The 26165-nt window shown below is 37.2% G+C and overlaps 1 protein-coding gene across 2 annotated transcripts in view; it reads left to right on the top strand.

The window, feature by feature from the left end:
- The first annotated feature begins 255 nt into the window (after positions 1-255).
- The window catches only part of LOC106659318 (LIM domain kinase 1), a 29965-nt gene continuing 4055 nt past the window's right edge, over positions 256-26165 (top strand). The window contains exons 1-4 of one of the 2 annotated variants that reach the window (XM_023459880.1): positions 256-1558; positions 21142-21263; positions 24897-25443; positions 25522-26084. In XM_023459880.1, the coding sequence (XP_023315648.1) occupies positions 758-1558; positions 21142-21263; positions 24897-25443; positions 25522-26084 (2033 nt within the window). In that variant the 5' untranslated portion in view covers positions 256-757. The remainder of the gene's footprint in view (positions 1559-21141; positions 21264-24896; positions 25444-25521; positions 26085-26165) is intronic. The other variant, XM_014381792.2, reaches the window with a different exon arrangement.

Below are 26165 nucleotides of genomic sequence, written 5' to 3' on the forward strand. Positions count from 1 at the left end.
TGAACGTTCTCCCGCCTGAAATGTCGAACTAGAAAAATATAGCATTATGAACGCAGCTTCATCGGTAATAAAATGTGACGTCGGAATCGGATCACGAGTGCAGTGCTGCTGCGTCGAGAAGCGCAGGGTAAATTTCTCCTCTATCTTCTTCTGAGCTTTCTCGCGCAGGCGGCGGCGTCGGCTGCCACGCACGTACGTAGGTGTAGCTGTATACTGCAATATAGACTATAGAGTAGCAGCGGTAGCGACTTGCGCGCACGCTATCGGATCGAGCCATAGAGGGGGCAAAGTATGAGTCGGCCATGTTGCGCTTTCCGCTTCAGTCAGTGCACGCGTTTGTGAGAGAACTGCTATAATACCTCTCGATATTACCTTCTCATCCGCCAAAGGAACAACACTACGAGTCATTACAGCTGCTCTCCGAGTGCTTTTAAAGAACCCCATTTTAGTTTTGCAGCCGACGAACGCAAGCAGTATTTCTAACGCTCGTTCGATCAAATGTAGTAAAATATAATACAACTATTCCTCGTAGCCAAGCTCGACTCCCAAAAATTGTTAAGTGAATTTTTTCGTTCTGCTCGTGCGCGCGTGCGTGTGTTTACGCGTCAAGCCGTATCATGGATGACTGAAATCTTCCTTATTTACCCAAAGTGACAAGCAGTGCTATCGTTCGTCGACTCCTCGCGAATATATTTCGCTGAAAACCAGAGCAAAATGTGCTAGTGCACCCTGATCAGAGATTCGTCCATGACAAATCATGTTTGATCAGATGTCATCTTGTAATACACCAGGTCCACCAAAGTCATCTCTATTTAAGCCACTTGAAGACAACTTCTCAGAGGATCAAGTTAATTGCTGGCCAGTCACAGAACTCAGAGAACAAGGGCTCGATAGAACTTTTCAACAAAATTCTACCATTGATCCACCTATTTGTTGTATAAATCCACATAATAACATGTTGGCTCACGAGTGTAGCTCAACATATAACTATCCTAGTAGTGCTTCCAGGTCGTCCCCGAGTAAAATGTACGCTTCCAATAAAGAGATTTGTTTTAGAGATACAATCAATTCCTCAAAAAAGGTGTTATCCTCTTGTACCGACTCACAGTTGAGTATAGATTCTACATTAGTCACAGACATGAGTAGAAAGAATTTTAGTAATAATGATATTGATGAAGTCGATAGTTCAGTTTATCATGATTGTAGAATAAAACCAATAGAAAATAAGCAAAAGTCAGAGGTTGGAATATCTGTAGATTTTACTACCTCAACACCGTCCAAAAATTCAGTGAAATATGATAAAGAAAATTTACCTACTGAACTCCAATCATCTCCAACAAGTTACAAAGATCGTGAAAAGTGTCAAGACCCTTGGAGACCTACAGAATTAAGTGATGGAACATTCCCTGGGTGCGATTACAGTGTAGAAAACACACTTGATAAAAGAAGGACTGGTGCTTCGTGCCAAGCATTAAGACATGCAGTCGCTTCATTGCATAGATTAGATGATTTTAACGCTGAAAAAATTGGTGCTGGTTTCTTTTCTGAAGTTTTCAAGGTATTTATGCTCAGTATTAGTAAAATGACTGAAATTAGTTATTATTTTGACCAGTCATTTGCAAAGTTTATATTTGAATACATTTAAAAAACTGAAATTATATTTTTGAGAGTAACATTCAAATCTGTTAAACTTTCAAAAAAAGATCTGAAATTTTTGACAAAACTGCAGTCTTTTTTGACATGTAGTATAATTTCTGTTTTTATAAAACTATATAAAATTATATTTGCTTATTTTGCATCTACACAGCATATTTATTGCCTGAATCAACAATTAAAAAAATTGTGATGCATATATTTCTATCTGGATCAACAATAATAACAAATTTTTGATAAAATTGATGATCTTTTTGAAATAGCTCAAAATATTTTTCAATATGTAAAATAAATTGTCATTGACGTTCATGAATGAACCAACCACAAATTAATGAAAAAGTGCAAGACAAATAGAAGGTGTCTAGTAAAGAGAGAGAGAGAGAGAGAGAGAGAGAGAGAGAGAGAGAGAAAAAAATCTTTATTACTAATAATTAACATTATTTTCGAACAAATATCATTTTTACAGTGACACTGAAAAAATTTTTAAAAATGTTTAAATAATAGCATAAAATGGCGAATTAAAATGGTTTTGCGTCAATTTTATTATTTTTTATTAAACTAAAAATGTTGCGATGAAAATGTATGATGTATTCTTGTCACAATGCACATGCATCAAAGGAAGTACTAACCAAAAGCAAGGCAGGAAGGGTGACATTACAGTGCAAGGTGTATTATTGCACACTTGATGATTCATATACAACGAACGATCGTAGTATCTTTTATTTGATTGTTCAGTTTTTTTTTCATTGGTGTGTCCGCACAAGCAAATGCTTGACTGAATATCAATGGGATGATGGCGATTATTATGTATATGAATGTCTTATGGCGTTGGCCTTTGCAATTACGTGATAGTAATTTTACCTTTTCTCGATTAATTCGGAAAAACTTTTTTTATTTTTTAGCTAAGTAATATTCCTCACCCGTCGTGGGCTCGTTAAAATGAAACGTTGCATCATTTTTATTTTTACTCTCTCGAGTGAATTCATGTTACACATATTCAACTTGCCGACTGCTGCATGTTTATATATATACTGCACTCTGATACACGCGACAGCAACTTTTGTGCATGGGCATACGTCTCGTCGCGCGGTGTGCATAGATGCAGTACGGAAGCTCTTTTACAATTTCCTGAATGAATCACTTTTGTCTTTTTCTTTTTCATAGTTTCTTCTTTTTTCGAGGGAATGCTTATGCTTGCATGCATACGGTAAACATTTAATTGTCGAAATATTACGTTTAAATTCTTTCGGGGCAATGATAGTTGACTGGTACGTGCCAAGGCTTGCACATTTTGCAGTGTGATTTCTTCTCGCGTCGAAAAGGCACTTTCATCTTGATTTATATAGGGATGGATTCAGGATTCAAACTGGTTTCGTGCTAAGATCGTATAAATCAGTCGCGCATTTTTACACTTTCGTTATGATACAAATAAAAATAAGCCGTGTAAGTAAGCTCGAACGAAAAACTTACGTACACACGTATGTCTGGAATGCGAAACTCGAGTACACTTGTCGGTGTTTATATTATAGATGATCGCAAAGATTCTTTTTTTTTTAACGATAAGTTCTATGAGCAGCTGATTAATCACTAACAAAGATTAGATAATTGTAAACATCAGTAATGATAAAGCTGCATATAGAGAGATGATGCAGGCTTTTTTCCAGATGAACATTTCTTCTCTCTTTCTATCTCTGTTGATCTGTCATATTGAACAGGTATCTCTTTATCGAAATATCAATTAAAATATGCAGTCGGAACACGGCACAACGTAATTAGATCCTCAAAGTTGGAATATTTTTGCAAACTACCTTAATGTTCCGGCGTATTACGCGAATATTTCACTCTCCTCGAGTATAATCTTTCATTCCAATCTCATCAGCAATGGCATCGCCAGCTGACACACACACACACATGCACATATCCTTTGCACGTTTACAGCTAGTTAAATGTCGCAAGACGAGAGATTGCATTGTATATCCGCAGTTACATAAAAATGAGGCTGACATGCGGGGGCAGATATAAGGCATCTCTTTCTATCACTTGCAAATCTTGTATGCATACATATGCACTTTGTCGAAGTTTTGTACTCATTAAGTACTTTTAAAGACTCAACTACGAATTACAAATGATTCTACTGTCCCTCTCTCTCTCTCTCTCTCTCTCTCTCTCTCTCTCTCTCTCTCTCTCTCTTTCTCTCTCTACCTTGTTTATCTATATGTTTTTTGTACATACTTTACTCTTGTCTATTTATATTTAACGCTTATACCTTTAGGTATAAGCCTGTGTGTCAAACAGGAAACCATGGCCTAATAAATATTCTGATTCTAATCTATTCTCTCTCTCCCTTACAATTGGCAACTTTGCTGTGTTTTCGTGCAAAAAAAATCACGCGACTCATTGCGTCGAACTTGAAATTCAACAAAAATATGCGATTGAAATAAGAAATGAGTTTGTTGTGAGCGCCTGTGCATATAGCGAATTCGCTCCGAAGATGTCATTTCCGTATTTTACGAAAAGTAGACGAATCACGAAAAAAGAGCACGCGCATGTCAACATCTTCGGATAATAAGCTGCAAAACGAATACGTGACTTTTTTTAACGCTTAACTCTACAACAGGCTGCATTGGCGCCGTATGATTTCAAAATTCCTCCTCGTTGAGCCCGATTAAGTTTCAAAACGTATTATTGGAAAAAAAAGTTTTGAAACGAATACATTATACGTTGGTGAAAAAAAGCACCCAAGAGGAGTTAAGTTCTTTAAACGCATTTGAATGCATATTTTCGGAGTATCTTCTTTGTCGTGACATGTTAAAATATTCAACAAGTAAAATTTTATTTTTTATTCTACACTATCATTACAATATTCGTCAAAAAATAATTTCCAAGTTGTTGCAAATTAGATTTTAAAAAAGTTTCAAAATTCTTTACGAATTCGTCTTGCAATTATCTTCAGTGGGTTATAAAATTTCGGTTACGAGTCATATCAACAAATGCGTGACAGAAATAAAATCGGTGTAGGGTTATAAAAATATATAGGTATGTATCTGCAAACAAGAGAGATTTTTGCTCTTTTTGAACATTGCGAGCGTGTGTCAGCGAAGTCACCGACTGCGAAAAAATTGCATTCCTCTCGACGCCACCGCTCGACGGACACTTGCATTTTTTCATGTATATATAGAGAGGATATGGTTTCAATTCTCGTTTCAAAATTAGCTTTTCATATTTTCCAAAGATTCTCGATTAAACATCCGTGACACAAGCGGAGGAATTGCATCTCTGAATAGTTATGCATTTCTCTCTCTCCCTCAATCTCGCACACGGGAGAGAGATGTCGAGTTTCAGCAGTGTAACGTAATACACACACACACACCCACACGACACGCACACGTACGACTTACGAGTGAACGCGCCGCTCGCCGGCTCCGTCGCGTCATCCGCGCTACGTGCACGTCTGTGTGTGTTACTATATGTGTGAAAATTCACCGTCCAACGCGAGAGACGCGTGCTACGTCTGCTCGACGATGTTCGGGCGATTTTGTTGGTTTGAAAATAGGTCGGGCAGGAAGTTTGGTTGTGCGTGTCCGAAGCTTCCTCGTGCTCTTTTGCAGCATACACCTTTCTCCCCTCCTCCATTAGCGAGTACTACTTCTAATGTCATTAAAACCCCGCTCTTAATTATGTTTATTTGAATAATATTTTTGAAAGTCTTGGACTCTTACTTTCCCCACTCGTTAATTCACTGATTGACGTTTTATATGGGGCTGAAAATGCGTTTTATATGCGTCCGCACGAACTCTTAAAGGTTCCCATGTGAGATTCTAATCGTCGACGGGACGCATGGACAAATAAACAACGTCGCCGTTGCAACAAGTATGGAAGTGAATGAAAAATGTTATAATCGATTGCTCTCGGCTAAACATAGAATCATCTAATCGCGGAAAGTTTTTTTGAGGCTGCACACGTCTACGTGAGGAAATGCTCGTGCTCCGCAGAGTAACCGCGAGAACAAACAGGCAAAACGATCGATGTGGGTCGAGGCCCTTTTTCCAAGCGTTTGCATTTGTGCAAAACATTACTTACATCTGTGAGCTGTGCTGCGCAGTATGTGCGCGACTCCATTAAGCGTGGATGTTTGGCCAGGGTTTTTTGTGCTCGTTTAGTTTTTCCTTCAGAGACGATAAAGAAATAAAGGTTGATACGCATAATGAATATACTTGGTGCGTATCTTTTTTACACACAAACGCATACACACAAATTGAATATAGTTTATGTAATGAACTCAAGGTGCGCGCTTCGAGATAATGAACGTATATGTAGATGTCTAATACTTTGCCACATTTTTTTTTTTCAAGTAAACAAACTTGAACGAAAAATATTTACTGAAAACAAAATAAAGTATTGTGCTCAGTGAAGCTTTACACAATTAAGCTTTAAATTTTGACAGTACGCGTTGTAAACTCGGTATAGTCGTTTATTAGCTGAGTAATTTTTCTAAAACATTCAATCGAACTTACAAGTTTTTTTTGCTCAAAATATATTTCGTATTGAAATAACGCAGCTCTTATCTGTGAAGTTAATGAAGAATATCGCTGATGTATTTTTAGAATTCATTATATTTTTTTTGAAGCCTTTTTTGCGATTTTTTTATAAAAGTTAACGCAAGAATGCGAGCCATGCAAAAATCGATATTTTGATTTAAAAAATCGTACAGTCTATTTTTCTTTTCACCTGTAAGTTTTGTAAGATATGAAATGAATAACTACAAACTTAGCCATCGAGATTAGCTGAACGTCTTCAAATAGCTCCTCTCACTCAATTTGAGAATGAAAATGAAAAATGCAACTACGCAAGCAATGTGACTGCCAAAATGTCACGAAATTACTCTACGTCGACATAATAGTCAATGACATAATCTCAAGTGAATAAGTCACCGCCAACTGCACATTCTGTTGATCTGTATATAGTGCTTATTCGAAGTAAAAATTAATTTAAATGAATTTTACACACTGTTTGTTATTTAACACGTGGTGAATGTGATTGACTGCTAGATATTTTTCATTTGACTTTGACTGGCTCTTCTTGAGGAGCTTTTGCCATGAATTCATCCACTTGATCGTATTTTATGTAGTTTCTACTCTCGCCTGAATTATCCATGTATAACATTTTTTATAACTTCTCTTGCACAGACGTGGAGGAACACAAAATATAATGGATGTTTAAAATTTTTTAGCAGTACGTAAAGCAAAATATAACGTCGAGGTGGTATATTCATCTCCTTTGAATCACTCAAACGTAACTAATGATTCCAGATGAACCAATATATAAGAAATAATAAATAATTTATATTGAGTACAATGTAATGATCTACAGTAGCCTTGGCTGCAACCTTGACCGTCGAGAGGAACAATTATTATTGTCATTCGCAAACTTACCGCGCCTCGCGGAACTCAATGTACCCACATCAATAACATGAGTCTGCAACGCTGTTCGCGCCCGGTTTTTGCGACACTGTATTTCCGCTTTTTAATAGTACGACAAAGTGTTCTATCGAGAAAAAATTTGATTGTCATTGTTGATTAGATAAGACTAGCGATTGATAAAGCTTGTCGCATTTTATGCGCATGGGCCAATCTTTTCTTCATTCTTGCATCAAATAGCGTGAAAACTTTATTTAATTTTCATTTGGAATACGAGCTAAACTATAGAGTCGCTTAATTATTACAAATGAGTTAAGTACTTTCATTTTTTCAAATCAATAGAATATAAGAATTATGAATTATGAAAAAAGTAGACTTGACGTATGTATTTTTCCAAATGCCTGCTTCCAATACCTTTGAACAATTATCGAACTGTTATCGCCTTCTTCAGATAAAATCAAGATAGACGTAACGATTTATGTGCACTATAATACATACGAAAATCAGTTTATATCTCGAATACTTGAAGTGCATTTACCGTTACAGGTGAGAATTCCCGATAAGATTTTTAGACTTGTCATAAATGTAGAGCGTAAATAGACAACTTTGCAATTTTCCATTAATTTTCAAACTATGTTATACGATTTGAATGAAGAATTATAGTATTATTAGTTTTTTAGTAAAGATGATAAAGAAAAATTATATTTGGTTTGAACTCAATCTGCATATGTATGCTATTTTCATTGCTGACATTTTATTTTCATTCATAAAACTTAAACATGAATTAGCATAACATTTTTCAATTATATTATTATTTGAAATTGTTTGCAATGATATAACATTCATTTATTAGTTTTGAAGTTATTACTTTGCAATGAAGACATTTTTTGTCGTTGTTAGCAAATGATATTACGTAAACAATGATAAACAAAATTTTTTCATTACTCATTTTTATAGTTTGTCTAAAAATACATTTGAAATGACTAACAAAAGCCAAATCTCTTAGATGCACGAATACGTTTTCGTAAGAAAGGCCACATTACAATATCCTTGCGCCACGAAAAGTCATCGCACGAATTTACGTTTATTGTCGTGCGCACAATTAACAAATGCCCAACTCTCGCAAATATTAATAACTTTTATCTCACAAGTGTACCTCAATGATGAATAGTATAGCTGCGACAGGTGTTTTCTTTTTTCAAGACCCACAAAAATCTTAGTGTTCCAGTATAATAAAAGTTATTTAATTGTATCTCATGTTACTTCCATGTAGTCTTGCTTTCAAGTAGGTTTTTTGTTAAGGAATTTATTTTATGTCAGTTACTTATGGCATGCCGACTTGATGATATTATGAAGTAAAATTCGGTCGACAATATGTACCATTGCTATAATGCAAGATTCTTACAACAGGATGCGTTGTAGAAATTGCTATAGTCTAAGAATACATTTTCAGGGAATAAATCTTCTTTACAATGATTCACCTATGAAATTTTTATTAATTTTTATTACGTTCTATTAGTTTGAAAGAATTCCATTTATGATATTGCACAATAATATAATTAGGTATACATAAAAAAATTAATTGTTCTGTATTTCTATTTTAACTTTATTGTACAAAAATGTATATTTTTATGCAACGCCTCTATGTAACTATTTACGTGCAACTAATGAAATATATGTTCAATCATTTACCATTGATCGAGCTATTTTCTGCTAAATATGAAAAGTATCAGAAAATTTTTCCGGATTTGAAAATTGAAATAATATTTTCATTTTTATCATCATTTTATGTTTATAATGACCTAATAAGTTTTTCTTTTCATATTTAACAACTTTACAACGTTATGCAAAATATATATGTGGGTAAAAAGTCCAGTACGAATCAATAGATTTCGATTTTTATGCTTTCTGAGCAAGTGAGTCATAAAAAGATAAGCGTATATTAGCAGTGCTTAAATAGAGAGTTTAGTTCCATATTTATAAGATCCTCTTTGTTGGGTTATAAAAATGATTTATTATTTTTATATTAATATTAATTTCAATTTTAATAATATTATATTATAAATTTGGAAAATATTTCCATATTCTTTAATGAAAAAAAATTCACGCGTAAAAAATACTTTGAATAATTAAGGAGTGAATATAAATAGTTCGTTTGTAGTTTGTTGAATTGTATTTTTCGAGGCCGTGTACAACTACCGGCCATGGAGGAGTGAAAGGATGGGGCCAACTTTTCCTACATATGTACATAAATCGACATTTCCTGTAATCTCTGGATTGCATTCCATTCTCTATACACACTCTTCTCTATACATACAGTAACCATTTTAAAGATCGAAAATTTTTTAATGACTTCATGTTTTGGCTCATGTATTGAAATAGGTTTCTCAGCATAGAAAATCTATTTTTATTACAATTATTAATTCAGTTTTTGTGACTAACACTTTTATTCTATTTCGTTTTCATAGATCGTTTTTATACTTATTTATTTTTGGAAAAAATTAATTATCCATATTTCATATTTTATTCACGGTCCATGGGCAAAAGTGCATCTGAAGGTTTATAAAAGTTAACGATGCAAGCTGTACTTGAAGATTACGTTTGGCAATAATTACTAATAAATTCATATTTACCAATGGTCATTAGTGATTTTTTTACCTTGTATATTTTTACCAACGACGGATATATAATATTAAACATCTGAATCATCCGAAATACAAAGCTGCATTTAAAAAATTAATGGCAAAATTGTCTAGCAAGTACAGTACTACATCTTCTAATTCCTTCCATTAACATCAAGTTTTGTTTTGCGAAATTGTCTGGAGAAAAATTCGTCACATATCTTTGCGCCAAAAAAGCTCATCTCATTCATGACAAACACCTATGCAGCTCGAAATCGAACGGTCGAGTATAATATCAATTGCTTGCGCAGTGGAGAGTGCAGCGTCCGAGTTGGTACATAATATACATCAATAATTTCAAACGACCTTGTCTACTAACACTACTTTTGCATTAAAAAGATATACTTGCTCGAGAAAGCCGGTCACGCAGTGTTGACCATGGAGTACACACGTACAGCACCAGTTTTACGTGTAGTCGCGTTCTCTATATCTCTATATATATTTACTCTATACTCGCGGTGCGCATCTCTTTCTCTTCAGCCCAACTCCTGCACGTGTTTATATCTTCGCGAATGTGTGAGTACGTGCCACAATGTTAAAAAGCAATAAGGGTATGATTGTGCAATTTTTTTCCTTACACTGCTTTCACTTTAATGGTTATAACTGTGATTGTATTTTTTGCTTGACAAGGACGTCTCCAAATACGCAAACATCACAAGTTTCTTCATTATAAAGTTTTTTTTATGTTTTTATACTCATCTTATAATGGCGCTGATTCACGAATAAAAATTATATGAGTCGAAAGTGAAATAGTCAAATGTTTAGCATTTTATAGATAAAATTGATAAAGTAAATTCTCACGTGATCATGTTTAAGGAGAAAAAAATTATTTCCCGAGTTCTAACTAATAAAAAATTTTCACAAAAATATTTCCAGAATTAAAATTATTTAAAGGTTTATTTGATTCAAATGAACCGTGAAATTTTTGATCGAAACATTTTACAATGATAACGCGTCATGATTATTAACAATTTGCAGACGCGGCAAACATCTTTATGTAAAGTCTGTCTTCATTTTGTTGAAGTTGAGTTATTAAATTTACTGTCAAGTAATGGACTGAAATTATTTAAAAGATGCTTAATTTTTTACGATGCATCTCACTACGACAATATTTATGCATCCTTACTGTTTTGCCGGCTGCAGTTAGTCGAACTTACAAAAAAAACGCTTCACCCAAGAAAAATGTCGTATTTACCTGCTATCTTGCTCGAAGACCTCTTTCTTTGTCAGGCTTTATTTTATTCTCAAGCCTATAAGATAAAAAAGCCTCCTCCAGTCTATACAGCACGCGCGTTATCTTTATGTATTCTCCCTCCAAACACTAGAAGGACTAAATCATGCTAAAATCTAAGCGCAAACAAAACGAAAAAAAATTTACGCGCATGTAGCTAGCAGCTATAAAATTTACGAGTTGATCGTTCGTGACGACCTGTGAACGAATATATTTTTTAAAAGTTAAAATAATTACTTTTTTTAACTGTTGTCGAATTTTTATGCGAACAAGTGATTAGAATCAAATACTTGGCTCACAAAATGATTGTCGGCTTTTTACAAATGACGTCGAAACTGCAATTTACTTTTTATAGTATAATGCGATTATATCAATAATCTGCGATAATTCTCGTCACAAAATATCACGTATTCATACAGCATGCGTATTGTCGTTAGCCTTGTTGTATGGCTTCATCAGCTTTTTTTACACATACACATCTTCCAGATAGGTATATACGTACTCTTTTAGCAACCTCTGCCTTCGTTGTGAATATTTCACTTCTTTATGTATACATATATAATATAATCGATTAATAGAGCCGAAGAGAGAAATTTTCAAGTTCAAGGACATAGCTAATCGCCGTCGAGTCGTAAATTTTCTTATGTAATGCTGCTATATATATTAACAAACTCGTAGAACGTTTGCATTCCACTTTTTCATCTATAGTTATTGAAAAAAAGAGAGAGAAGGTAAGAAAAAAATTGCTCATATGGATTCGATGGATCGAAGCTATGCAGTAACGGTACGCGATAAAACGTATTTAGCGCGTGATCTCTTGGCGCGAAGATTATGTTGCGAGATTCATTCGAGATGCACGTGCGAGAATAATATAATTATTATGTACACGCATGTAAGAATCAACAGATAATGAAGCCTTTTGTGATATTAATGAAATAGTTTAAGGATCATGTATATATATAGTGCATTTACGAGACAGTGAAATATGCATTATAAACAATAGGATAAATACAATTTGTTTTCATTCTTGAAGAAAGTCCAATACATCATACGTAACGATTCTTTTTTTATTATTGTTTTTTCTTAACGTTCGCGCGCAAGTGCGTTTTTCCCTACCTGCGTCTTAACTTATGCGCTCATGAACGAACTCGTGCGCACACACACAAAAAAGTGCATATAAGCGCACTTTTTAGACCCAACTGTGCAAAACGCATCAGTATGCACAAAAATAATCATACATGTGCATTGCTGGAACGAAGTGGAAGTTTTTTTCCTCTATAATAAAATTGAACACTCGAAAAAGAGAGTGAAGAAAATTCTGATCTTGAAAAGGTGCGCGTGCGCCTCCATATATTCATTAGTAAAAAGATATTATCAGATTTGCACAATTATTCTGTGCGTTCAAGATCTGCGATCAATATTTAGAAAACTAAAGCATGCAGTCACTTTGACTTGAAATGCTTAATATGCGCTGTGTATGCTCTGACTCGAAAAATAAGAAACTGTCGAATCTTACAGGGTTACCTGTAACACACATTTCCTATTTTCACTTTTCTTACTTAGCAAGGCACATATCATGCGTATGTAACGTACATATAAGATCTTGTTGTTTTTTCAATCAGTTTAGTCTAGCGAGTTGGAAATGATTGAAAATTGACAAATTCCGAATGACTAGCAGATTTTCTTGCATAAAAAGGTCCTTTCAAGAGGCACGCGTTTTGTAATTTAGAAAGCTTGCAATTGCAAATATCTTTTTTAATTGTTTTAAAAAGCTTATAAATACAACCCTAAAAAAAAAGAAATAATCAAGTCTGGCATTGAAGTCGAAGCTGCCGAGCTCTAAAAATAACTGTCATAGAGAAAAAGCTGCAATTGTTGAATATTTGCACCTGTTGAAGTAGTTAACTGTGGTATATTTAAAAAAATATTAGATCGCGAACATTGTTGTTACACTTTTTCTCTCAGTCTTTTACACGTTAATATATTGGATAACGCTGCCACCAATCCATAAAGTGCTTGGCGCGCGCAATATCCAAGCTAAATTTCCATGAAAGCATATAAGAAAAGAGTTACGGTGCATCTTCTAACGGAGTCTAGGTATTATATTCTAGTTTATATATATTACGGCACATACCTAACAGCAGCGGGATGGCGTAAAAGAAAAAAAATAGCGCGTGCATTAGGCCTGATTGACGACAAAGTGTGTTAATTTGTTTTAGAATGGATCGGCCTATCGGTCTCGATGTGTATCAAGCGTTTTTTATGCTGATTAGGAGCTTCTTAGTATTGTATATATTCGACGTCAGACTTTGTGTGTGTGTGTGTGTGTGTGTGTGTGTGTGTGTGTGTGTGTGTGTGTGCAAATAGCTCATCGTCGACCTAGTTCTGGACGAACAGTTGTGCACGCGAGAGTAACGTTTGCGGATCGTTAAAACATGTTTCGATTTTTGAAAGTTTTGCATAGAAGACAAAATACCTTAGATTTCGAGTATTTTTCCCCCTTGAAGCTAAGATGATTTTAAACGACCAAGAGCATCAGAACCGTTATAACACATTAACCCACGTGTGTGTAGCAGCTTTTTTTCCATTCCCGTGTCTGCGATGATCGTGAATCAGAAATGCGAACCATGAATCAGAAATTTTTAAAACTAATAATTGAATGTATGCTAGCAGCGTTCGCTTTAAAAGTTACTATTGCACCTTGGAAATAATTGAGCTCTCGCGCACGCGCGTGATAAAAAATGTTAATTAAGTAATATTTATCGAGGCTGCATCGATAATTCTTTCAACGAGACATTGGTATACGCGAACGAAAGAAAATATTTTCTTTTCTATGTAGGATCGTATGAACCGTTAGGCAAAAATATGATATCTGCAGCTGCTGCATGTATGATTTGAAATTTCGGTGCACTGCAACCATGAAGAGGAATGTGTTGTACACAACATAGCAGGCACGCGATCCTATCTATTTGCAGGGACGACGTGTGCGCATTGAATCTACATATGCTTCAACAAAAGAGACGTACATACTTTTCAAAGTCCATACGCTAATCTCCCAGTATTTGTACAAAGTGAGATGAGGTACGGATGCTACTGTATGGTGGATTCGACGCGTTATCTTATGTATTTTCATGCTTGTTCTGTTTTTTGTTTTTACGCGACATTTTGAAAATGTCGAGTTTCCTAATCTTCATTACTTTAGCAAAAATACGAACGGTAGCGAGCCCGCAGTATACGTGAATAATGTGCCCAGCTTGTGCTATACCAAGGTTTATTTGCTCTTTATTAAATGCATAGCTTTGCTAACTTCATTTTTTGTTTGTTATTACCGGCGTTTGAGTTTATAATTCAATATAATTAAGCAGCACACGCTCAACCTTACACATTTAATAAATCTCCAGAGAAAAAATGTAACAATCCAGTAGTCACTGACGTTAATCCGTTAACTAATTAATAACGTGTCGCGAACATGAGTCAGACGACGGAAGATGATTCATTATTAATAGACATTCGTTCGGCCGATCGATTATTTAAATCGTTCACTGGCTGACCGACTGAACGAAGATTAACGCGAGCGTGTAAATGACCATGTATTCGTACATAAAAATCGCGATAGCTGATAAAGAGTCACCCTACGACGATTGAGTCGCAAAGTCGTGAGAAGTAACAAATTAATTAATTATTCTACAATAAAATGTAAATAATAAAAGCAAGAAAGAGAGAGAGAGAGAGCATGGAAGGCATTGTTGTATCGACGCTGCAAGCATGATATAAACCGTGTAGCTAATGAATAACCTAATTATTCCTTACATAAAAGCGCACGCGTAGTATAGCACTGTAGGCTCTCAGGTAACCCCAACATCGTAATAACTTCCTGCATTCTTTTTCGTTATATCGGGCTCCCGCGAGTATGCACGCGCAAAAACGAGCTCACAGTATTATTGGATAGTTAACCTTTTCTTCCGCTATTTCATTTCGGATTCGGGAGCCAACTATACCGGTCCGTAACATACTCTCGGTGAGTGTTTATATAGGTATAGTGAATAGTCATCGTCGTTGTCCACTTTTGCTCTCGAGAAAAGTTCAAGCTAGCGCTTTTATCATCTCTTTCTCTCTCTCGCTTGGCCGTTTATAGATACAACATCGCGTCATATATAGCCGAGAAATCGTGCTTTGCCAGTAGCGGGAAATTTGCCGATGCCATTCTTCTTCCTGTCTTTAATCTATATAGCGCACTCTCAAGTAAGCTGAGAGAGAGAGAGAGAGTCAACAAGAGCAGAAGCAGCGAGTTAGCGACGCTTATACCGATCGCACGAGAGACAATGATTTGTCAGATAATTGAACAAAGTAAAATCAGGTAATTATTTGTCGACTCGATCGCTGTCGATGATTTATGAATAAAGATGCGTTTTTATGTCATAATGCGCGTGGACACATAATCCGACTGCGGCTATGTACTTTCACGTGGGCGTCTCTTTCGTAAGTTTAAGCTAGGAATGTCGCTTTTCTTTTTTTGCATTGTTTGTAAGGTTCAAAAAAGCAAAAAAGTGCTCAGCTTATCTTGTGCACACACGGCTGCGATGCGATCGCTATCGTCCCCTGCACAAAAATTGCTCTGTCAATATTTGCTTTCGAAATTCGTATGAATCGATTGAATGGATGAACTTTGATGTTCAGCTTTCATTTTCATCGTGATGATTGCATTGAGGCATCCAAAAATAAAAATATTAAAAGTATTATTTTACACCATCGCGTGCATTCGTAATCTCGTAATAACATCCTTTTCATTACGCAAAATTTTATCGTTTAATACTGCCAGGAAACAAAATCCGTGACAAAATCAAATTCTCAAAATACTCGGGGCTCAAATTTACATCCACTCACAATAAAAAACTGCTTGTTATAAGTAAAATATATTATTTCTCTTATTGATCTAATTATCCCGTGCAAGTACTTGAGCATCGAATTTTATCAAGATAGTATAAAGTGTTTGTAAAGCGTTCGAAAGCCTGCGTGAATATGCACTAGCTATTTTTTCTAAGAGAACTTTCGAAAAAGTAAATCATTTGCCATTATGGACAAATGACTCTTATGCTTATGCTCACAGGTACGAAGTCTCGATTATTGTCAGGTTATATGCATATATAACTGAGCTCATGAGAGCCGATCGTTACCGTCAATTACAGATTTTCGCGCGATCCAATTTTCATAATGTGACTGCACTGAAAAAAAGACGTTGTATTTGATCATTAGGATATCAATCAATTTTTTTTAATGGTGCCAGTGGTATGTAGTTAAGCTTCCTTCAATTTCCTTCCGCAAGCGATGCTTCATTATTTCCGATGGGCTGCCAATTTTCCATCAAGATTTTTGATTTTTACCCTGCATTGCAATGTATATCACTTTAAACGAAAACTATCGTTTAAATTTCACAATTTCAATACGAACAAGTTTTTTTATATACTTGAACAGGTTAAAATTTAATTATAAATTTCAAAAAATCTTATTCTAAATTTACTATTGATCAGTTGTTTATCATGTATAATCATTAAACAAATAGAAACTTGTATCCTTTTATTACATGTATATTTTAAAAAATTGAAGTTGGATAATAAGCATCTCGTAGTTCTGCAATTAAAACTTTTGCCATATGTCTTTGTAAATATGAAATTTTAGAAAAGAAAAAGATGCGAAATTCCTTAAATTTTGTAATGGAAACTCTGAACGTTAGTTTCATAAGAAGCAGCAGCCACACTTGATCATTATCTACTCCGTTTCTGCTACTCGTGCACAAAAGTTGTCAAATTTATAATTATGTCATTCTCCATTTCTTGCTTACACAAACATACCATGATTCGTCTGCGTCTTTCACTCCCACGCGTTTAATTTTGCCAACAATTACCTGCCGTTCGCTCTGGTATCTCTTACAAATTGCTTTCTTTCTCCCTGTCTCTCTCTCTCTCTCTCTCATCCCTGGCTCAGGTACGCACACTCGCGAACATATATTTATGTATGAACGAATTTACTTCCTCACTTGCATACACACAGTAGAATCCGAGCGTGTACTTGCTTTCTCTTCTGCGTGAGCTGTGATGTGTAAGTATTCTTATAGAAATTACACACACGTACACGCAGATTCATGATGCGCGCGCGACCATGAAAATCCCAAATGTTTCGAATGCGTGATACTCGACATTACGCCTGTAGGTGAGGGAAAGAAAGAGAGAGATCTAAATGATGCACACGCACCGTCAGTGAGCAAAAGCATAGTGAGAGATTAATTCACGCACTCGCAAACTCGATTATTTATATATATCTACTAGGTGAGTGAAATCACGTTATGTGTGCTTACGGTGTTTCTTTCTCTCTCTCACTCTCTTAGGCCACGGTCAGTACGCCTCGATTTATATGAACTGAAGCAAAAAAATAAGTGCAACGGTAAGATTTTCCATTTAGCTGCAGACGAGGCGTAGAGTCGTCACCACCGTGGTCGTTTTTTGTTCTGCCTTTATGTGCCCGGCTTCGTGCAAACATGGAGAACTATAGCAAAGAGCACTCGGAGAGCTCGTCCGCGTGGATTTTGCCTACGCGCCTAGAGAGAAAGAGAGCTTTTATCAATATCTAACGCAGCGCGCCTGCGTGTACATACGTACTCGCGGTAGGCTTGCGAGCACTTTGCTAAAATTAGTTTCCACGCCGAGAACGACCGTGTGGTTGCACGTACGTCGCGCGAAACACAAAAGTACCTTCGGTTTAGCCGCAGAGTATCGTTGCCCAGCGCCGCCTTACGCACGCGCCACGCACGTACGCGAATTCACCACATTCTCAACTTGACCATTTTTAGCTCCCTCTCTTCCTTTCTCCGACGCTTGTGCGCCTGCAAGCGCGCTCGTACACCAAAGTATTTAAAAAGCAAATTCTTGTAGCATCCTAAATCACGCTACGATGTATAATACGTGCGACCAAGCAGGGAGATGAAACAAAAAGAGCAGGGAGAAAAAATATCAAGCGACGCCGAGGATCCCTTCGCTCGTATAAAACTCAAGAGCTACCAAAGTAGTGGGAAATTTTGCTATGCGACCAATGGGGATGGATAGGTACATAGGTCCGGGTGCTGCTATTAAAAGGAGACGCGAGCTTTGTTATAACCCAGCCAATTAGTTCGACAGTGTGAAAAAAATCGTTCTTTTGTCGACTAATTAGGCTTTTCTATCTGTGCCTTTGTCAAAGCTCGTGCACTTATTGTACAGTTGGAGACGAAATTTTGATTTGCTATTTGTGCCCGTTGATTGTAATTTATCGTTCACAAACGTTCGTTAAACTTATTTTGAAAAGTTTGCTCATCGTAATTGTGTCAGACGCGCTGCGTAGCAACGAATCCACTTAAAATATACGCGCTCTTTACGCGAATGAAATATTTTTTCAAACGGCAACTCGGCCATTTTCTACGAATTCATTACAAGAGATGATTATTAACGAATCTTATCTTCTTCGACGTATTTGCCCGCTAATCATCATCGTGCGCGCGCAATGAAAAATTGCCTAATTCGAAGATAAATTGCATGCAACACGCAGGTAACAACGAATACACAAACAATTATCCTCACTTCTACGACTTGTAAATAATCGCGAAAAAAACAAGCTCAAGGAATTTCTCTTTCGCGAACATTTCTACTTGTTTATTTCTAAGACGCCTTATATTTCCCCTCTTTTTCGCGTCGAGCTCGAGTATCTTCACAGCAGAATCATCGTCGTCTTTTGGCTACTGCTCAAGTCCCTCGCATATTATACATACATACACGAGCGTTCTTCTCTCACAAAGACATAATTCATTCCATTCTCTTGGTATTTTTTAAAAATTTTAAAAAATAATACGATAAAAAAACCAGTCGACGCTCTGATTATTACATATGGATTCACTTGGAATACCAGTTCTGAGGAGTAATTCGTTAAGCTCAGGAGTTTTAGCGAAAAGAGAAAATTTTGTGCATGGGATTATCCGAAAGTTTGAGAAGCAGTTTATTTTAAGAAAAGAGATATACACGCGATGAATTCTTATAGTCACTGCTAAATGCGAAAAGCACGAAAACACAGCTTCAAATTATGATTGACGTTGTTTGTATTTGTTTGTCAATAAAACATTTTTTATGAACGGAAAAATTTTGCTACTTGAAAACTACGTCCAAGTTGAACAACTGAAGCTGGTAATCGTTTTATTGTTATTATTTTTTATTAAGATTAGAATGACGGCAGAATAATTTACGCATAGATCATAATCGTAACCCGTTGCCAATATCAATTTTTATTGTTTTTCGTGATGTTAGTAATAATACAACTATAAGGTGCCGATAAAATACTCGACATCTTTTACAAGTCCGATACAAAACACGTCGATACCTGTGCCTGTATTTTTTATGCATCTTCACGCATGTAAACTACAGGTATTGCAAATGTCCCATAACATTAAATTATTTCCATACAAAAGCCAGCGCTTACATGACTTTCTCGTCATTAGTTGGAAATATCAATTAAAATAGTTTCAAACCTATTGCACAATATATATTGTACCTTGACGACGTCGCAGCGGCACGCATGTTAAATGTACTCAATTCCCTTGCGTAGACTGCAGTGCACGTTGCACTGGATCTACGTAGGTGCCTCGATAATCGTGTAACTTACCAAACTGAGAAAACGTTCAGTCGTAGTCGTGACAATGAATTTGCACTCATTTTCGTAGATGCTCAGCCGGTATTTTCACCGTTTCATGGGTTATTATATGTGGCGCGCGTGAATGTGGAATTTCGAATCATCTGCACGCACCATTCACTCATTCCTCAAAACCTTTTGCATGCTGTTACGCGCGCGCGCACTTTCGCCTGGCTCGCAAAGACAACGACGGCAGGAGGACAAAAAATCTCCTCCCCGCCCGTACAATGGGTAAAAGTTAAGTGTGTTCCCCCGAAAAAAGGGTTTCCTCGTGCTCGCGAATAAGAACAAACGCTCGTATGCGTGCGCACGCGTGAGTGTATGTGTGTATGCATAGCACTTTCCATCGCTCACGCACAAGTTGAGCGCGAGATTTCCCTTTTAATTATATTCGACGAGATTTCTAACGCTTCGTCAACCAGATGTGCCACTGCTGCTGTTGCTTTTGCTGCTGCTGCTGCTGCTGTTACTATGGCATCGTGCGCACAGCGTGGGACACATTTTCTCTAGCTTGCACACGTGCTTAGATGTACTTTCTGCTCGTGTTGTCGCATCATCGTCATCGCCAGGCACTGTGTATAAATGCTAATAGTTATATATTAGGCACAAGCAAAGAGTCTATTTTTTTATCTTTATTTCTCACACTTGGCTATGTATCATTATGCGAATCTCCTTGCGCGTGCGTGCATTTTTTTTTTGTCAAACAGCCGCAATGTTTCGTTTCGTCGCTACATACTCGCTACTTTAGGATTTTTTGTTAATCGCAAGAGATTGATTGTTCTGCATTTTTTCTTTCATTCAAATGTGCTTCCGATAGTGCGCCCGATTTTCAAGTATTCTAAGCGGCTTTCCGCGAACGAATGCATCGCTTTCTAATAAAGAAATGGCTACATACTTGTATTGTAATGCCTTCTATCAGCGAACGTTTCGAAGAATGATTTTATGCTTCGTCAATTATTGACTCGTTTGTGCAATTCGAAGCAGACATATAAACACACACCGATACACACAGAGTATATTTTCCTAACTAATCGTTGAAACATCGAAATTCATTCTTATTTTCACTCTCATCAAATCGATTTTATTTTATTTTCTATTTTTACGATTGCAATTTCGCCTCAGTAGGACACGTTTGTATGAAAAAATTTGTCTAAGGAATTGCTAAAATAGAGTGTGCTGATTACTAATGCGTGAGTATTTTTACTCAGTGCATCTTATTTATATACCAAATCCATATGAAATTTCGTGTACTTATATATATCTACCCACACGTATACCCGTTGAACAAAAATATTTTCGACGTAATATTATGACTTATTTTTTTTGGCAAGAGAGACGCAGAAAAAAGTGTAATAAGAGTAGCACGTATGTCTTAGAATGACTTTGCAAGAAATTTTATATTATCTATCGTTGTAAATTTTTATCATCAACCTCGCTTCGTTTTATTTTTCAGGTGACCCACAAAGTGACGGGCCAAGTAATGGTCCTGAAAATGAATCAACTTCCGTCTAATCGACCGAATATGCTGAAGGAAGTTCAACTCATGAATAAACTAAACCATCCAAATATTTTAAGGTAAATTTATTTAATTATTTTTAAAATGTTGAATTACTTGAATCAAGATTTCAACAATTATTTAAACGGTTGCTTCATCAGTAGAGATAAGCTTAAAATCACCAGCTTGAAATTTAATTTTTCTTAAAAATTTCTCAACAAATGTGGAAGTATAATATGAGAGTCTAATATCTCGCGTGCAGTACTGCACGTCGTTAACCTCGTTACACTTCAAAAACGTCAGTCGGTTAACGACGACAACGCACAGTGATGATTATGGCGATGATCATCGGTTAAGCGGTTTTAGAACTCAGATTCGAGAGTGTGTGTCATGCTCAATTTAGAATTATTAATTAATTTTCTCGATAACCTTAAAATTTATGATTTTCATTTAACGCAAATTATAAAACTGGCAAGGCGTGGATTACTCTTGACGAATATAAAATAGTTATCATTTCTTATGCTTCGAAAGAAAGAAGATAGTGCATTCGCTTATCAACTGAAAAAATACCCACGAAAGAAAAAATTGATAAGAGACACTTCTAAGTTTACTAAAATAAAGTCCTTGAGAGAAAATGATCAGGCACAAAAGTCGTTGTATTTTCTCCCGAGATGCGTCACGTGAAAAGAAACTCATGGTCTCGCAAAATTCGCAATCGTATTCGTGACGATTGCAAGGAGCACCGTGTAGAATTATCTCGGTCTTTTTTCCTTCATTTATAATTCCGTAATTTTCTCGATTTCGCAAGTATATAATTCAAACTCACACGCTAATTGTTCATCTTGAAAAAAAGCTCTCTCGCTCAGCGACGTAAACACATTCTTTTATCAATATGTATTTTTCGCTTACGCGTTAACGCGACTAATTTCACTTAGAGCCAAGAGTTAAAAAGAGTCTCGAGGAAATACGTGCATTACAAGATCAACGACTCGGCACGTATATGGCCTTGCATATCCTTTAATAATACTAAAAATAAACTTCTTCCTCTTGGCGCGCGCAGTGTAGTGAGTCAATATACAATAATAAGCCCATTGGCGCGAATCAAAAACAGTCGCAACAAATAAAGACAACAAAAATTAGATACAACTGTGTTCTCTACTCGGACGCTGTATAAATCACAGGTAGCTAATTGGAACATTATATATTTTAAACATGCACACACATGTGTACTCAGACAGACATAGACTGAGCAACGAGGCAAAACTACAAATTGCAGATCTCTGTAATTAACTTTCGCTGGCTAGAATCGTTGAAATAGAGTAATCGATGAGCAATTTAACAACCGACAAAATAGAATAAAATGAATTATCTTACGATATGCTTATTTAGAACTCGTTATGTATACATTTTGCGATTTTTTCACTTAAATTACAGAGATTAGAGGATTATTAAAATGATTTAAGCTCAATAAATCGTTTTCCAATACAATCGAGGATACTAAAATAAAAGAATGATATCTTCGTAAACACTAGCGGAAGAAAAGGCTGCAGCTTAATTGTTTTACTCGTTTGTCACACTCTCAAGCACTACTTAAAAAAAATAAATAATATTGAGCGAATGTACGTGGTACACACTATGTATGAATGATATTCATTATCGACCTCTTTGTTCTTTGACATTATGCTAGACGATTTTTGACCCGAAGCCAAGGTACACGTGTGTTCCTGCGAGACTTCCAGTCTGCAACGAAGATACACGCCGTAATACGTGTAAAAATTTCTCGATCGTATAATTATTTTCCGGAACTATTCACGAAAAGGTACGACGTTGGAATGAAAAATATAGTTCCGACCTCGGCTGGCATGTACACGGACGTACTGGAAGGCTGATGACAAATAATTTGCCAAACGTTTAATTATTGTAAGCTAATTTTCAGCATTGGCTTTCGCCGCATGATTTTATTAATTCAAGAGAAAAAGAGAGACAGAAAGAGAGTGAGAGAGTCAATGTTACATCTTTTATAGGGATTAAAATCATCATTGGGTACGTAAAAGTCATTCAATCGTATCATAATTATGTGCACGTTATAGTGATTTTAAAACGTGCTGATTTATTCGTGCGTATATCACGACGCGATACAATATAAATTGTATTTTCACAATTGCAAATACATATCGTTCAGTCCATGCCTTGCATACAATGCTACTGACAATAATTGCGCGAGTTTATAACAATATTACAAGCTCGTTGCGAACTTACAACATCACGACGACAGCGAAGCTATATTTACTCGTAATGTTCGGGCACTGAGTTCACATTATCTCAACTTCGTAGAGATGCTTGTATGGTGCTTTTAAATCGATTTTCTTACAGCAATATACTTTTTTTGTAAGGATTACTCGAAAGAAATAATAAAAGTCTGAAAATTATTACCGAACGATAAAAATCAATTGGCCCGCAGGCAATTTGCTCGCTTGTACATAACGATTTGTCACACGTTGGCTAAAACGCGCGAAAAAAGACAGGGAGCGAGTTTTGTTTTCATCGGAGCTTTAATTAAAAATCGAAATCGAGTAAGGAGAGAGAAAGAGAGAGAGAGAGAGACAGACGCAGAGAAAGAAAAAGGGCAACGCACTTTTTACCGTCTCGACGCGAGCTGCGACTTTCACTTGCGAGTGCTCGCAATATAAACGAAGCAGACCAAAGGAAAAAAGGAGTCTCATCATTTTCATCCATATTATATAGCACCGGCGCGCCCGCTTAACTCACCTTTCGAATCCAATTAACACAACCGCATAAATACACACACACACAGACAAACGCGCGCGAGCTCCAATTAGAAAAGCATCGACCACAAAATGAAATGCCCACCGAGAAACCATTAAGGACAATCAGGTCAAGGATCCCGAAGGTTTGATCGCGTTTAAAGGTCGTACGGAAGTCGCGTGTGATAAATGCGCTTTTTAGATGCAGGCCGGACTGCTCGTAGGCGAGAGAATGACGAGCGACGCGACCTATACCGATGCTGCGCTTGACGTCTCAGGGCAACCTGCGGCAATGTATATTATAGCTATGCTTTACGATCTATACGTGGTCTAGTTTGTTTGCCGATAAAACGCTCGAGTTCAAAAATACAGCAGTGATTCATTCAACCTGTAACGTCGCATTCAAGTCGTTGACTCGTGTAATCTAGCTCCTCGCGGTGTTTTCAATCGTTGATCGATCGAATAATGTATATCAGCTTGTTTAATCTTTTTTAATTGTATAGTTTCGCATTCGTGCACATGACTAACCGTCTGGCCCGCAAAGATTTCCTCGTGTCTCCACATTTTATCTATCGCAATGGATTTGAAAGCAAGAAAAAAAATCGACGTTTATCGAATAAATTTAAAAGCAACAGTGCGTCCATCATGATCTCGCCGAACGTTCAACATTGTAGCGAAATAGCAATAGTGTGTTATTAATCCACGAGATAAATCAAACGTACAATTATACTCTTATTGCGCGTTTATGCTCTCCGCACTTTTTACGGCCTGTCGTAAATGTCAATCGGTATAGAGTAGCCAATGACTTTACGTTTCATAGTCTAATGTGCCCATCGCCAGTGCTTCAATTAAATTCAAACTGCAACTCGAATTTAATCGAAAGTTTATAAATCGCTTCAATTGAAAAGCACACGTCATTTATTTATACGAATAATTGTACATTTGCAGGTTTATGGGAGTATGCGTGCACGAGGGTCAGCTGCACGCTCTGACCGAGTACATAAACGGCGGTAGCCTCGAACAGCTGATAATGGCCAGGAAAACGCCTCTGCCGCACATCACTCGCATGAAGCTGGCTCGCGACACGGCCTGCGGCATGGCTTATTTGCACAGCAAGGGCCACTTCCACCGCGACCTCACCTCCAAGAACGTGCTGGTGAAGCGAGATCCCTCTTCGCGCGAGCTCACCGCCGTGGTCGGCGATTTTGGCTTGGCTGCCAAGATACCCGATCCCAGCACGGGTTTCCGACTCAGCACCGTGGGCAGTCCTTACTGGATGTCACCGGAGTGCCTGAAAGGCCAGTGGTACGACCATCGCTCCGACGTATTTTCTTTCGGCATAGTCGTTTGCGAGTTGATTGGCCGCGTACCCGCCGATCCCGATGTACTGCCGAGATCGGATAATTTCGGCCTCGACTATATGGCCGTCGCTGAAATATGCTCGGCATCCGATCCGCCACCGGCTTTTCTACAATTGGCTTTTCACTGCTGTACCGTAAGTAAACCACTCGATTTAGCTGACTGAACGTTGATAAAAGCAATTATAACGATATGGTTTTTCGCTCATTTACAGTACGAACCTCGATCGCGACCTTCTTTTCTGGACATCGTGCAGACTCTAGACAATCTGATCAAGAGACACCAGGAAGAGCGCAAACTCCACCTGAGCAAGAGACAATCGGTCGATCAAGAGCTCATGTCGACGATGAACGAATTTCTGCGCAGATCGAGGCCAGCCAGCCGGCAGTCGGCCAGAATTCGCAGTTACTCGGCGGGTGCTCGGACCAACGACTCAGCGGCGCCATGCGATAAGGCACGCTGCCACTCGTCCAGGAAGGTCGCTGAACTGGCCAGTCGCCGGGATCCGCATTACAAGCCCGGCACCGCCAATCCCTTCCAGGCGCTCGGTGGCGTTAGGAAGATTCTCGGTGACCTCTTCTCCAGCTGTCTCGAATTGCCGTCTCTCGAGGATGTGAGGTCCGACGAGGCTGCTTCTTCCGGGGGAATTGCTAGCAAATCGAACAAGTTCAAGCAGATGGGCGTCAAAGACGGTATGATCAAAGTGCTCGATCGCAAGAAGCCAAGCTCCGAGCCCAGCAGCCCCACTGCGAGGAAGAAGTGGGAGCGGAAGGTAAGGTTGGGCGATTTTTTATTTAATTTTATTCATCGCTTCGACTCGCTAGCTCAGCGAACAAAGGCTAAACTGAGGATCTCATC

Source organism: Trichogramma pretiosum, unplaced genomic scaffold (genome assembly GCF_000599845.2).
Source record: "Trichogramma pretiosum strain Unisexual culture from Peru unplaced genomic scaffold, Tpre_2.0 scaffold16, whole genome shotgun sequence".
NCBI lineage: Eukaryota > Metazoa > Arthropoda > Insecta > Hymenoptera > Trichogrammatidae > Trichogramma > Trichogramma pretiosum.